The sequence below is a fragment of the Pantherophis guttatus genome, chromosome 1 (genome assembly GCF_059756535.1).
Source record: "Pantherophis guttatus breed Tessera chromosome 1, ASM5975653v1, whole genome shotgun sequence".
Lineage (NCBI taxonomy): Eukaryota > Metazoa > Chordata > Lepidosauria > Squamata > Colubridae > Pantherophis > Pantherophis guttatus.
Genome location: NC_142063.1, coordinates 94,316,968 through 94,332,803, shown reverse-complemented (window position 1 = coordinate 94,332,803; position 15,836 = coordinate 94,316,968). Strand labels below are relative to the sequence as shown.

Genomic DNA, 15,836 nt, shown 5'->3' with positions numbered 1-15,836 from the left:
TCCTAACTGTATTTTGGCCAGTTTACAGCTTTGCTTTAACTGCTTTCCAGCGCATATTTCCTCCACTCCTAACTCCTATTTTTATTTTTAACTGGTTCCCAGTTTGCATTGACTGTTCTCCAGTATGATGCTTTCCTCCACTCCTACCCTATTTGTAAGGCTGGGCCTCAGCTTTTCTTTCACTGATCACCAGAATCTTGCTTTATATTTTCCTCCACTCCAAAATCTCTTATTCAATTATTTAGCTTCAAATTACTTCAAAGTGTATCACCAATGGTGTTTTCAATCTATTCTTCTCCGTATCTTTTGCTGATTTAAAAAAAAATACATTTCAACAAATATCTCTCATTTTCTCCTAAATTTTCTCCCGTTACTTGCTTATTTCATATTTCAATACAAACATCATTTTAAAACATTTTAAATCCATTTTTCTATGCTTATTAAATCTATGAATAATTCTTTTAACATCCAACACCTTAAAGAAAAAAACATTTTCTACCAAATTATTAAATCTATTAATATCACTATTTTTGACCTTCCCTGCAAGCAAAATCTAAGGGAAAATCAGCAGACAAGGTCACATATTGCTTCATAAACCCCCCCTCCCCCACCTTCCTTGTATGTTTGCTGACCTGAGGCTTGGTTCCCCAGGTCTCCCTGCATTCATGAGTTATTGATGTCTTGGACCACTACATCCATAAAATATATAGAGTATGCATTACAATGGCAATTAAAAGAAGTTAAATGAGTTAAAGAGAAAGAAAGAAAGGGGAGAGAAAAGTTTAAAGTTTCCAAAGAATTTACAAGTTATTTACAAGGGCCACTAAATTCTCCTCAGTGCAACAGTTGCCCATCCGTTTTAAAATAAAATAAAAATGGCACGCAATGAGATCTGAATATAAGACATCAAATGAAGAGTCCTGCTCATACATTAGCTCATCTGTTTATTACATGAATTTGACAAGTCTTAGAAGCTTTGAAGACTGCCTTAATTAAATTCAGGGAAATGAGTATTATAGATATCATATGAAAATGGAACAGCATTAAAAATACTTCCGTAGGGAAATGATTACCCAATGACCCATGGAAAATGTTTTTCATAATTAAACCAAAAAGGACAGGGTTTAAATTAGTTTCCCATTATTAAATTAAATTCCCAAACCTAATAACAAGGTCTACAGTTGGACCTTTCTGTTTCTACTAGTTCTTCAAATGCATATTCCTTCATTCACATGTCTTGGTAAGATGTTGTATTGTCTAAATTAGGAAGGTTTTAAGAAGATTAAAGCCTATCCTTAATAGTAACCATAAGGTGTCACTTTCCACTTAATCAGAAAAACAGGATTTAAAATTGGTTTGCTACTATGACAACCAATGAACCAGTCTTATATTTGATTTCCTAATAAACCAATCTGAATGGTAAAGACAGTTTTCCTAATTTTCGAAGTCTGTTTCTTTTCTTAAGAGATAATATATGTTTAATCCTTGCATTAAAAGGTTGCTCAGTTAATTTATCAAAATATTCATAAATTCACAGTCTTATTAGTTGTATTTATAAAATCACTTCTGGAAGTAAAATACTGTATCAACTAGCTCTGTTTGGGTTGTTCCAATTGCTTGTTCTTATCATATCTAATATGAACAATTTTTTTTCTATGTATATTTGGAAAAAAACACTCACTTCAAAGACAGGGAGTATCATATATCTGGCACACTGAATACATACAGATGGAATATGGCATGACACTCCGAAACTGAGCACAAGGTACTGACAGAAGCTACTTGTTTAGACTGAAAACACAACTGAATTGAGCTACTTAACTGTACCTATAAAAAGTGAATTCATCTGGTTTAACTAGAGGCGCCTAGGACCTGAACAAGATCTTCCTGAATTGATGAATTCTCTCAATTCTGATTCCTTTTCTCAATATTTGGTTCTATCTGTCTATAATTCAGAACTGAAACTACATTTCAACTCAGTTATTCTGCAATAGGCAGAAGTATTTTACTTCTATACTTGCTTAATTTACTGAGGTTATATTAGGTTTCTCAAATTATCCTTTAAACTTTTACCAAGGAGAAAGGAGCGTTTTTATCTAGTTGACTAATAATAAAGTTAACAAAGATAACTTGGGAGAGAGTCAAAATACTGTCTATAACCAAATACGTAAAGCCATCATTATTCCTATCTTTCTTTCTTGCCCCAACTTGGGACAAACAAACAAAAATTCATCCATGTAGCTTCGTTTATATTTTTAACTTGTCTGTGGGTTCTTGTAAGGCCTTTTCTCTAAAAAGAGGATTGATTTCTAACCTTCATTATTTATGCTCACTAGGCATCTAAGTTAGTTCACCTCACTTAATGAATGTGTGAATAAATCAATTCCATCAGTGAAATAGGAATGAAAGCAGCCACCCTGAAGGAAACTTGGTAACAGCTGGGAGAGGCAGAACTTGAAGGGAAAAGAGGAAATTGCTGCAAGTAAACACTTGCCCTTTCCTTCTATTTGCTGAGGAATATTAGTTGCAATACCCCTGGAGCAAGATGATGGATAACTTCCTAATAAAATGTTTATTAGGCATGTCACTGGATTAAATTCAGGTTTAGCATTCCCACAGATTTATATTGAGTTTTTTCCACTTTTTAAATCTTTTTTGTACTTTTATCAACAATCACAAAGCCTGGAAAGACTGAATAAATATTGCCTGTTATATGTCTGAATGGATTTGCAATTGCCTTTTTCTTTCTCTTGTTAAGAGATCATGCACTGCATTGTTTAGCAAAACATTTGTTTTTGCAATAGGGCCGAGTTGAACCAGACAGAAGTGGGCATCTCTTTGAAATTATACCTATAAGGTCAGTAAAAAATTGCACTGCACACTTGGTTTTTCAAAAGCCTTTGACAAAGTTCTTCTTGAAAAAATACTGAACAAATCCAGCTGCCATTGGGTGTATCGACAAGTGTTCTTATAGATTGGCAACTTGTAACAAACAAAACAGAGAATAGGGAAAAAGTAGCCAATTTTAATACTGGAAAGATGTGCAAAGAGGCCCCATAAAGATTTCCATAGGGACTGATATGTTTTTTATCTTGTACATAAATATCTAGAGTTGGGGTTTAGCAATGAAGTGGCCACATTACCTAATGATAAAATTATTCATAGTAATCAAATTGAAATGGTGAACTCCCAAAAGATCTCTGTAAAATTAGTAAATAATTTCACTAATTTTAATGTAATAATAATGTCATTATAAAAAAAACTATGGTAATAAAATATTTGAAGCACTGTATACCTATCTAGTCAATGCACCTTAAAAAATTATAACGGAGAATATATGCCCCCAAAAAGCAACCAAAATGGTTATTGGTCAGGGCAGTTCCCCTAAAACACTGGTCCCCAAATTTTCCAGCTCGGTGGAGGCAGTAGGGTGGGGTAGGGAGAGGGGATGGTTTGGCTCACATGCATGCACCACTTTCACAAGTGCAGCTTCATGCGCACACTCATGCACACCACTTCCGCGCCCAGTTCTGAACAGGCTGCAACCTGGGGGGGTTGGGGACCTCTGCCTTAAAAGGAAAGAATACAGCTATTTAAGTTCTTTAACATAAGGAGGAGGGTAATAGGAATTTTAAAAAATTGATAAAATTGTGCATCTCCTAGGTCCATGATGGCAAACCTATGGCACGCGTGCCACAGGTGGCACGCAGAGCCATATCTGTGGGCACACGAGCGTTGCCCTAGCTCAGCTCCAGCATGCACATGCGTGAAGGCCAGCTGATTTTCGGGCCTTTCAGGCCCACCGGAAGTCAGGAAACGGGCCATTTCCAGCCTCCGGAGGGGTGGGGAAGGCCGTTTTCGTCCTCCCCAGGCTCCAAGAAAGCCTCTAGAGCCTGGGAAGGGCGAAAAACGGGCCTACCGGGCCCACTGGTAACCTTTTTGCTATTGGGTGCCAAAAGCGGGGGGAGTGCGGAGGGGTCACACGCGCATGCGCGGGGCAGCATTGAATTATGGGTGTGAGCACGCTCACCTGCAACCTCCCCGTTCTCCCCCCGCTTTTGGCACACGATGGCAAAAAGGTTAGCCATCACTGTCCTAAGTAATGTGGATAGAACGATTCAGGATAATATATACCATATATAAACTGAAATTTGCTATCAGCAGTTGTGGCAATGGAAACCAATTTGGATGATATCAAATGAGGACTGGATGGGTTCCTAGTGGTGACTATTTAGTAAATAGTAATGACTATTTGCTACAGAGGTGGGTTTCAGCAGGTTCTTGCCAATTCTGGAGAACTGGTAGCGGAAATTTTGAGTAGTTCGGAGAACTGGTAGTAAAAATTCTGACTGGCCCCACCCCCATCTATTCTCTGCCTTCCAAGTCCCAGCTGATCGGGAGGAAATGGGGATTTTGCAGTAACCTTCCCCTGGAGTAGGGAAGGAATGGAGGTTTTACAGTATCCTTCCCCTGGAGGGGTGGGAATGGAGATTTTACAATATTCTTCCCCTGCCATGCCCACCAAGCCACACCCACCAAACCATGCCATGTCCACCAAGCCACACCCACAGAACCGGTAGTAAAGTATTTTGAAACCCACCACTGATTTGCTACCCCCTAAATCACAGACAATATGGGTAAAATATTGGGTACCAGGAAGTAACAATTGAAGGGTCTATCATGCTCCCATTCAGGCTAATAAACTCCTAAAATGCAGTTGGATGCTCTGACCCTGCAGAGCTCTTCTTATATATTAGCTATAAATATCTTACTCTCGTGATTTCAATAGCTTTGCTCTAAGTAAGTTTAAGTGAATGCAACCTAATGCAAATATTTTTTTTGTTTAAGTAAGAATCTCCTTGCGAATGAATTTCAATAACAATTATCTACATTGTAAAGTTTGATCAGAATTATGGTGAGCTTGATCAAATGAAACATTAATACAATTTTATTTAAAATGCCATTTTTGAGGCTTAAAAACAAAAACGAAACAAAAAATAAGCACACAGAAAACATAAGAAAACTTATAATATAAAACAAATACGATGGCATTCTAGAATGATTCAAGAAAGGATTTTTAAAACAGTCTTTTAGCACATTAAAATATTGTGAATGGAAAGTAACATGCAGTAGATTTTTTTTCAGAAAATCTTTAAAGACTTAAACTTTATGAGAATTAATACTAGAGATCACTTGCTGTGAATAGTTAGTATACATATCTGGTAATACAAAAATTTGTGGACACTTTTCTGGTAATATAAATGTATAACTATATCAATTATACACAGACATTAATGTGTATGCACAATATCTCTAGACTCTTCACATTTCATAGCATCACTTTCAACCAATATATTGAGAAAATATTCTATTATGTAACTTTTCAATATCAAGCAGTTTGAGGACACTCCTAAGATTTTAAGATTATATTAATTCAACTGTATACTGCTTCTCATATACACATTTAATGCAGAAGTTCTTTCTGCCCATTTTAAGAGAAGTTGTGAAATTTCAGATTATGTCATTTTCATCAGGAAAAATATTTTTTTTACAATTTATTTTTAGAGTTTAAAACAAAAGAAGTAACACTTTACACAACATGAACAATATCCCATAGCATATCAAAAATGAATATCCAGTTGTCATTAAATATAGATAGTAACTTAAATCAAAAAGCCTACTTCTCTTCACACAGAAAGACAGAACAAAAGGGACAATGTTTAGAAAAAACCAATAGCTGCTACAACTTGGAACCACAATTTTATATTCTAATTAACAAAACTAAGGGACATTAACAAATTTGGCCCAATTAAAGCAACATCAAAACAGAAATGGAAAAGCATGTATTATACATCAAATTTAGATTCAGACCACACTGCCCTATTTTTTCCTAATACACCAGGAAACATAGCAATGATCAAAGTTGAAATAAAGACTGAGGTCATATGAAAGAGGTGGTCTACAGAACTCAAATAAGGGTTATAAATAAACAAAGCAAAAAAAGCAAAAAAGAGAGAAGTGCATTGTAGATAGGTGTATGGCATTAATTCTAATTAACTGCAATATTATATTCAGTATTATATTTTCTAGGGTAATCTACCTCCATTGGAGAAATGGAAGGTAATTTAGTAAATCATTCACTAGGGCACATTTCTCACCATTTCTTTTTCTTCCTTCCTCTTTTGTCACTTTCTGCTGTGCTGTAACTTTCTGTGGAGAGCCTCGGCATGAACTGGGCTTTCCTGATTCGTTGCTGATGACGGAACCATTTTCACTCAGCGACCGGCTGCAAGTAACCATAGCAACAAGGAAGAAGACTAAATTTTTCCTGCATATTTGTCATTTCAAGGTTATTGCATTTGCTTGGCCTGTATCACCGCCTATTCTAAGCCTGATTTTTATAGACAAATAAATATTTATAGTATGTTGCAATGAAGAAACATAAAAACAGCAGGAAGGCATCCATAGTATTTCCAGGGCGGGGGTTGTTATAACAACCAGAAGTCAGAACAATCTCTATGCGTGGCTATTGTTTTCTTTATAAGCTCACAATAATAAAGGGAAAATCTTGCAACAAAAAGAGATAAAGGCTTTTTCCCCCCCCTCACATAGAGGCCATTAAATAAATAATTCTCAATACATGTATCTTTATTCTAATATTGGTTTAACATATTGCTACAAATTCATTCCATGGCTTTTTATAAAACCAGAAGAGAAATAAAGAACATTTTCTGGTAGGGAATTCATCTTTAGCCAAATTTCAAAAATAGCACTAGGATAAAGGACACTATAATAATATAAAATGTTTGACAGTTTCTGGAAAGAGGGAGAAAGCTTTAAAAAAAAAACACTACAAGATTTCCTTTTGTGAATGTATAACTAAGATATTCAGATGTGGATTCATATTCCTGTTCACAGCCTTGTGTAAATATTATGCACACATTTTAAAACAGTAAAGCAAACAGCAGAGCACAGCTGGTTTAATAGTCAAATCTGCAAGAAAATGGGAATGATCTGCTTACATTTTAAAAATAGCCATAAACCAACCATCACACTCCCTATGCCTTATTGAAACAAGCCATGATTATTAGCTCTTTTTTGAATATAATTTATTTCATTCATCCTTACTTGGAACAGTTCATCCAATGTCCAGGTCTAAGCATAACAGCAAAGAATGAATAGGTGTAAGTGTAACAGCAAAATAGTTAGCTGGAGATGAAGTCAAAATTTGTAATCTCTTCTATGTCACTGTGCACAAGACAGGTGAACAAATCTAAGGCAAGCATAGAATGGTATATATTTATCTCTGAAGCTGAGATGCTTCAAAGAAATATCAAGTGACAAATCACAACCATTTATTTAAGTTTTATGAGGTATTACTCTGACTATTCTCTACCCTTGTTCTGATGAGGTTTGTTTGATGTATTCTATGCTCTGATTTTCCCAGCTAAGAAAACTAAGGAAATTAAGCTCTCTGATAACCTTAATATATATAAACTGTTCCTAATATATTACAAAGTATACTGTGTTGTATCTGTGTACATGCATGAGAGTAATCTTTTGTTAACTGTGTCCGAATGTAAACACTAAAACAGACCTTCCAGTCTTAAGGAGTTTCTAGTTTCCTGCTTCCAAAAATGCATGGTTTAAATACCTGGATTTTGTTGTGTTATTAATGATCTTTAGGTTCAGACTATGGTAAACTATATAGCGTGATCTATATATAATTTGGACAAAGAATGTGCAAATAAGTTCTGTGAGGAATATACTTCATTCATTCAAAGTAAACCAGTTAAGTCAGGAATTTTAATTTGTTGCTAGTATAAATGATATATATGCATTGGACTGGTTCTTCGAAATAGACTATTTTTACTTTCTTATATAGGTTATACAGATTGTTTTAAGCTCAAAAATACTTTGAAAATGGTTAAAACAGCCATTTCTGAATTAGAAGCAACTGTTTGGATGCAAAACAGAGCATGATGATTTTGAAATTGTTTGAATTTCAATTGTTCATCCCCAAGACACAAGTACATTATTGTCACAATACATAATGCTATCAGATTCTAGATTTTAACTTCAGAACAACTGCACAATAGGGTCATGATACACATGTTAACATTTTGAGGTCTCTTATGCATAGTTTTTCATGCTACAGCATCAATCATGCTGGGAGATGTACTTCAGCAATATCTGAGATCTACAAGTTCCCTATCCCTGACATACTGAGAGACTTGTCAGAGGGGGGAAAAAACAGTTCTTAAAGGGCACCATCCCGTTTGGGTTTTAAAAACAAACCTAGTTCATATATAAAACTGTGCCAGGATACTAGCCATGGAATTATATACTCCATCCCAAACAGCAATATAGCAGTTATAACATGAACTAATTAAAATTCTATGAATAATACATTACAGTAGTCAGGTAGTAATTTCTGCAAATAACAGAAATTAAGTAGCAACTGCAACTTGTCTTTGTTCAGAAGGCTTTGGATCATCAATGTGAAATGAGAAAAGGATTTCTGTATTGTGGAACCAATTGGGCATGTAGGGGCACCCCCAAACTATGAACCAGTTTCTTTAAAGCACTATAATTCCATTCAGAACAGGTTGATTAGTTCTCAGACATGCAGATATTGCAACAATGAATTATTTTTCTTGATATTCTTTTTTTAAAATCTAAGCATTCAAAACTCTACCACAGAAGTTTGAGCAGATTTTTGTGTGTGCGTGAAAAGACTGAAATTGTAAGCACAGAAACAATTACAAAAATCTGTCAACCATCTAAGCCCTAGTCTTTCTGCTGATATTGCTCACCTCTTTCTTGTGTCATTGGACTTGGCAGTTTTTGCTGTGCTCCCATCCTGAACAATTTCTCTTTCCTGGGATGCAGGAGCATCTCTCACAGGAACAGGCAAAACTACGGTCTCTTGGGTGACAGGCAAAACATCATCTTCAGTCCCTTGTTGGCCTAAATGTTGCTTGGCGTAGTCAAAACCTTGAACTGGCTGAAAAAAAAGTGGGGGACTCAATGATATGCATTGCATATAACTAAAAGTGATGAAAATATGTACTTAAATGTAAGATTGCTTTTGAAATGAATTGGTATTCATTTTTAAGTATTTTAAAGCAGAACTTAAAACTATATTTTCCCCCACAAAATAGAACATCTACTGTTTAAACAAAGTAAGATTACTCCAATTTCATGCCTCCATTTTTGGCTGGTGTGACTGATGTGATTCAACTTCTTAGCATCCCTAATATCCTCATATGAGTTGTAGTTAAGTGGTTTAGTGCACCCTGTTATTAACACAGCTGCCTGCAATTTCTGCTGGTTTGAATCTCTCCAAGGCTCAAGGTTGACTCAGCCTTCCATCCTTTCTAAGGTAGGTGAAATGAGGACCCAGTTTGTGAGGGCAATAAGCTGACTTTGTATAAAATATACAAAAGAATGAAGGCTATTGCTTAACGCATTGTAAGCCGCCCTGAGTCTCCGGAGAAGGGCGGCATATAAATCAAATTTTAAAAAAAAATGGCAACAAAGGCAAGAGATTGCAAGAACAGTGTTGATGTTTTACCAGTATTGGTAAAAAAAGAAAAGAAAAGAAAAGAACAACAACGACAGCAATGACAACAACAAGTGAGCATTTGAAAAGCATCACAGGATGATATTTGATCTGGCACAATTTTACTTTTAAACAGACTACTTACTTACTGGACTGAAATCAATAAAAAGATTCAAACAAGTAGAAAAGAGAAAATTCACTTTTGACCTTGCAAAAATTACTTGTTTTGAAATGTTAATTTTGTGAACTACAAAATAGAAACCAGTATTTCACACTTTTTAACTACATCTTGGAACATATCCATTTTTAAACTTTACCAGTGGCACACAATTGTCTGTTATCCATAATACCATCTGCTTCATGTAAATATTAACTATTCTTATGACAATAAATTACATAACAGATGCATTAAATATTATACAAGTACACCGGTTCTAAAATAATAGTTTAAACTGAACCTTTACAATTTGTAACACATGGTTTAAAACAAATGGAAACAGAATTCTTATTTAAACTTTTTTCAGATCAAATATTCATCTGTAACTATCATGCATGTCTTAAATTTGAGCAAAAGGAAGATAATTTAGGTACTTAGCTTAACTTTTATGGCTTTCCCTTTGGTATCATAGAGAGGTGTTCTTGGGTAGCAGGACAGTTTCACAAAATGGGTATAAAGTACATTCAAGGGGTAGAACTATAACATCTAATGTCCAAATATATTGTCATATATTTGGGATTGGAATGGAAAAAAACTGGCACTGGTCCCTTAACAACCAGTTACTATATATACCAGAACTATAAAGATATATAATATTAGTGGGAAACCTCTCCCCTTTTCATTACTAATTAATATGGTTGGACCAGGATCAGTAGCTGTGCGTGCAGCAGTAAAATAGGTAACCCTGGAACTAATTCTGAAAAAGAAAGCAGAAAGCTGATTTTGATGTAGGTCTACGATCCACTAACACTCCAATTGTGGAACAAAAATCAACTGAAATAATACTATGAATCTGTACAGTCAGTTTGTGTATAATATGTGTCTGCATATAAACTTTAGAATATAAAACAATTTATTTCTACAGAAACTGAACTGTAAGTATTAGCACCTTTGAAACTTGTCACTATTCATACATGGGTAAGATTACTTAACCACAATAGAAAATCCCTATTTCTATGTGACACAAAATAAACCAGGGGAAAAAAAACCCAGGAAAATATCCATTATTATTTAACGAATAAAATCCTAGGAGGAATAGAAATATTATTAGCACCATTTCTTCTTCTTCAGTCTTAACAATTAGCAATAGCAATAGTATTTAGACTTACAGTATACCACTTCACAGTGCTTTACAGCCACCCTCTAAGCAGTTTACAAAGTCAGCATATTGCCCCCAACAATCTGGGTCCTCATCTTACCCACCTCGGAAGGATGGAAGGCAGAGTCAACCTTGAGATGTTCAGGATCGAATTGGTGACAGTCAGCAGAATTAGCATGCAATATTGCATTCTAAACACTGTGCCACTATAGCTCTTCTGCTTAATTAATGCTTATAGGGCCAATAAGCTTTGAATCTGATGGTTCTATGGTGAATGAAACCAGCAATGTTTCAAATTATTTTTTATCACAAGTACAACTTCTCCTCTGAACCCAAACATCCTTTTAAAAAATGCTAGACATCTCAATGTTTAAAAAACTGGTTCATAAAAACTTTACTTTTCCTGCAACCTGAAATTATTCATTACTTTGTTGAAATAAACAGTTGGAACCACCTATACACAAATCACCCATGCACCTATCATCTATATCTGTACCCAAATTACATCTATACTTTTCAATTCTTTATTTTTTAAAAGAAAAATATAACAGATTGAATAAATACACACAAAGTTTCTCATCCTTTCTCAATTCTTAACAGACATAACATGTTTTCTTTTTTAAAATATAAACAAGATGTGTCAAGTCAATAATCAATTATCAAAATGTTATCATACATGAATTTTTTATTTTATTTTATTTCTACCCTGCCACAGTCAAACAACTCTTGGCAGCTTAGAAGTTATATAAACAAAAATTAAAACATCCATAATGGGTTAAAACCAATCAAAACAAAAAGACCAAATAGGATGATAACCCTATCAATCTCACATAGGTTCAAAGTAAGTCCTCCAAAATAACCTTTTTTACATTTCAGAAAAACTGACAAGGAGAATGCCAACCTGATCTCCATCAGGTGCCTGATATAAAGCTTATCACTTCCATAAAAAAAGTAGCACTAACTAATCTTAGTCATGTAAACCTCTTAGAAATGTGAGATTCAAGGAAATTTCTCCTTAGCTGTTCCAATTGGTTGGGCTGATGATTGTTGGATCATATGGACCTGAACGTATCGAGATACAAGTCATAAATGAATATGTAGGTCAATATCAGCATCTTAAATTTTACTTTAAAACTAACTGGTAGCCTATGCATAGCCTACAAAACAATGTTATTACATTCCCAGCCACAAACACCAATAAACATGTAGGCCACCACATTGTGGACCAGTTGCAGATTCTGGACCGGTTGCAAGAATATCTTTTAAGGGCAGCTTAATGTAAAGTTCATTGCAATAGGTAAAATAGGTGGTAATACAACATGAATTACTGTAGATGAGGCCTCTTGCCTCAGGTAGAGCTGCAACTGGCACACTAATCATAATTTCTGGTCATACCTCTACCTGCTGATAAACAGGAACTGTGAATTCTCTAGGATAGGGACCCGCTGCTTATGTAGAAATTGTATAGGGAGAGTTCCCTTTCCTCCTAATCCTCCAAATTCATTAATCCCATTTGGTCTGATTTTTGGCTCAACATTAAGATCCACACAGCCTATAAAACTGCAGAGATTCCAACTGTGAATTAGCTTTACATTATCATTTTCTGGTATACAGATTTATAATCAGGATGCAATATGTGCCAAAAAGTTCTCTGTTTGCAAATCTCTACGTATACATTCATCAAGGTAGTGAAGATTCTGAAAGGGCTTTACTGCTATGGAAATATAAAAGTTTGGTTAGAACTGAAACTACCCAACTCAGAGCTAGATACCTAACAGCAATTTGAACCATGCAGAAGAATTGGCCTGAGTAACCCTCACATTAAATTTGCTTGGAGTGACTATCACCAGCACTTGCTTGATTCAAACTGCTGATCGGTTATGTTCCATCAAGTTGGTGTTGTCTCACAGAAACAATATAGTAGACCTCAATTTATGACCACACTTGAGCCCCAACATCTTGTTGCTAAGCGGGACAGTTGTTAAATGAGTTTTGTCCCATTTTACAACCTTCTTACCACGGTTGTTAAATGAATCATTGCAGCTGTTAAGATAATAACACAACAGCATTGAAAAAAGTGACTTATGACCATTTTTCATACTCACGGCTATTGCAGAATCCTCGTAGTCATGTGATCAAAATTCAAACTCTTGGCAACTGGTTCATATTTATGACGGTGTCCTGGGGTCATGTGATCAGCTTTTGTGACCTTCTGACAACCAAAGTCAATGGGGAAGCCAGATTTATTTAACAAAGGTGTTACTAACTTAGCCACACTGATTTACTTAACAACTGTGACAAGAAAGGTCGTAAAATGGGGCAAAATTCACTTAACAAATTCACTTAGCAACATAAATTTTGGGCTCAATTGTGGTAATAAATCAAGGATTACCTGTACTCCATTAAGTCCTGTAATCTTCTGACCCGATAATGATCAGAGTGCTGATCTAATTTCATCTTCTAGTATCAGAGGTTTGTGCTAGTAGGAAACACCATCTATGTTGTGGCCCCGCCCTCTGAGCCTGTCCCATCGGAGGAAGAAAGCTCCGAGCATGAGGAAGAGGAGTCAGCCAGGCCTCCCTCTCCAGGCCCCTCCCCTCTGGCATTGTCTCAAGTGCCGGCCGAGGGAGAAGAGACAGCTGATTCAAATCAGAGTGATGAGGAAACATCATTCCTGGATGCACACCTCCGAAGGCGTGATAAACGTTTGCAGCAGCTTAGGAGGCGTGCTAGGGATTAGAACTGAGTCACTGGACCACACCCCAGAGACTATATAATAGAGGGTAGTGGTCAAAGGATCCTTGTGACGAACAAAGCAAACCTTGGATAGTCAGTAAAGCCTCGTCCGGAGCTGCTGAGAGAAAGATTTAAAGTGTCGGACATTTGGACTCTTGAGTATTTTGTCTTTCTGTTTTACTTTGAAAATAAAGTCACTTGGCAGACGGTGTGTCTATCACTGCCAAGTGGGAGATAAGAACTGGGTGCGTTCCAAAGTGTTTCCTTAACCCTCGACTGGCTGTGTGTGTGTGTGTGGGTGGGTACGGGGACAGATCAATCTAAAGGATAGGATAGGATAGGATAGGATAGGATAGGATAGGATAGGATAGGATAGGATAGGATAGGATAGGATAGGATCTGGAAGGGACCTTGGAGGTCTTCTAGTCCAGCCTCCTGATCAAGCAGGAGAGCCTATACTATTTCAGACAAGTGACTGTCTAGTCTCTTCTTAAAAACCTCCAGTGATGGAGCACCACGATTTCTGAAGGCAAGCTGTTCCACTAGTTAATTGTCCTCATTGTTAGGAAGTTTCTCCTTAATTCCAGATTGCTTCTCTCTTTGATTAATTTCCAACCATTGTTTCTTGTCCTGCCCTCTGGTGCTTTGGAGAATAATTTGATCCCCTCTTCTTTGTGGCAGCCCTTCAAATATTGAAATACTGCTATCATGTTGCCGCTAATTCTTCTTTTCTGTAGACTAGCCAAACCCAAAACTTGCAGCCGTTCTTCATATGATTTAGTCTCCAGACCTTTTATCATCTTAGCTGCTCTTCTTTGAACTTTTTCCAAAGTCTCAACATCTTTTGTGGTAGTATGGTGACCAAAATTGGTTGCAGTATTCCAGGTGTGGTCTTACTAGAGTTTCATAAAGCGACACTAATCTTGGATATAGGTAACTCTATTGTACAGAATTTCAGTGTCCGGTACTCTTTCTTTGAATCTTTCCTTTATCTTCTTTGAATTTGTTGCTATCTCTTCATTGAAATACTTTAGCATAGTAATTTCAGATAAAAATGTCTTCCTGAGTTTGGAAATCTTTTAGTAGACTTCCTTTGTTTTTCTCTGTCAATTTTCATCTACATCTTTACAGTCAGCTTTAGCTACATCTTTGCTGCTATAATCGAGCTCTTCCACTTCCATGTGCCAGTAATAAAGTCAGTTGGAGTTCTGTGTACTCCATCTGCTGATGTCCATATTCATAAGCAACTTTTGGTTGCTAAAAGACTGCATTAGTAATGAAGAAATCGCTGGATTGGCAGAAACTATTAAATCATTCCACTTCATTTCTGTTTTCTAGGCCATACTGTCCAACTACATTTTCCTCTATACTGTTTCCAATTTTGGCATTCCAATCTCCAATCACAAGCGGCACATCTTGTTCAGCTTTTAAATTGAACATGACCATAAAATTCAACTTTCCTCTTCATCTGCATCAGTAGTTGAAGCACAAACTCAGATAAGGGTCATATTAAAGAATTGTCCATGAAATCTAATTGATATTATACCAACTGCATTATACCCAAGAACTGCTACAGCTACATCCTTTTTAACCATGAAACTATATTGTTCCTTCTTTGTTTTTTCTACCCCAAGTAGTAACAGTGTGATCTTCTGACTGAAAGCACACAATTCCAGTCCATTTCATGCTAATGTCTAAAATATCAATGTTAGTTGCTTCATTGCATTTTTCACTATGTTCCAGTGTTAATGCTTCTTAAATTTATATTCCATTATTCTTTTTTTTTGCAGCTTTTACTTTTCTTTTCCTGCATGCCAACATCATCAGCAAAAAAAAACAAAAAAACAAAAACCCAAAGCCTTTAATCTCACTGTTTTATAAACACTATTTGCACTCTGAAAGATCCTCAGCTCTTCCTCAACAGTATATTGACAGCTATCCAATTTAAGGGACTCATTATCTGACTTGATTTTATCAGTTATTTTTTGTTGTTTATCCATGTGGTTGCCTTGGTAAAACAAAGTATTGGTTTTTACCATTGCCTTTTCCACACAATATAGGGATGCAGTGGCTCAGTAGCTAAGATGCTGAGCTTGTCAATCAAAAGGTCAGCAGTTCAATGGTTCAAATTCCTAGTGCCACGTAATGGGCGTTGTTCCTACCTGATACGCCCTTTCTCGGCGTGAGGGGAAGATCATCCAGGAATGGGTAGTGCTCTG

At 36.1% G+C, this 15,836-nt stretch overlaps 1 protein-coding gene across 6 annotated transcripts in view; it reads right to left on the bottom strand.

Moving 5' to 3' along the window:
* Positions 1–15,836, bottom strand: part of KIAA1549L (KIAA1549 like) — a 191,876-nt gene that overhangs the window by 56,258 nt on the left and 119,782 nt on the right. For all 6 annotated transcript variants that reach the window (XM_087878297.1, XM_087878301.1, XM_087878307.1 and 3 more), the window contains 2 exons: positions 8,817–9,007; positions 6,159–6,286 (listed from right to left, as the gene is read on the bottom strand). In XM_087878297.1, coding sequence (XP_087734423.1) covers positions 6,159–6,286; positions 8,817–9,007 — 319 coding nt within the window. The remainder of the gene's footprint in view (positions 1–6,158; positions 6,287–8,816; positions 9,008–15,836) is intronic.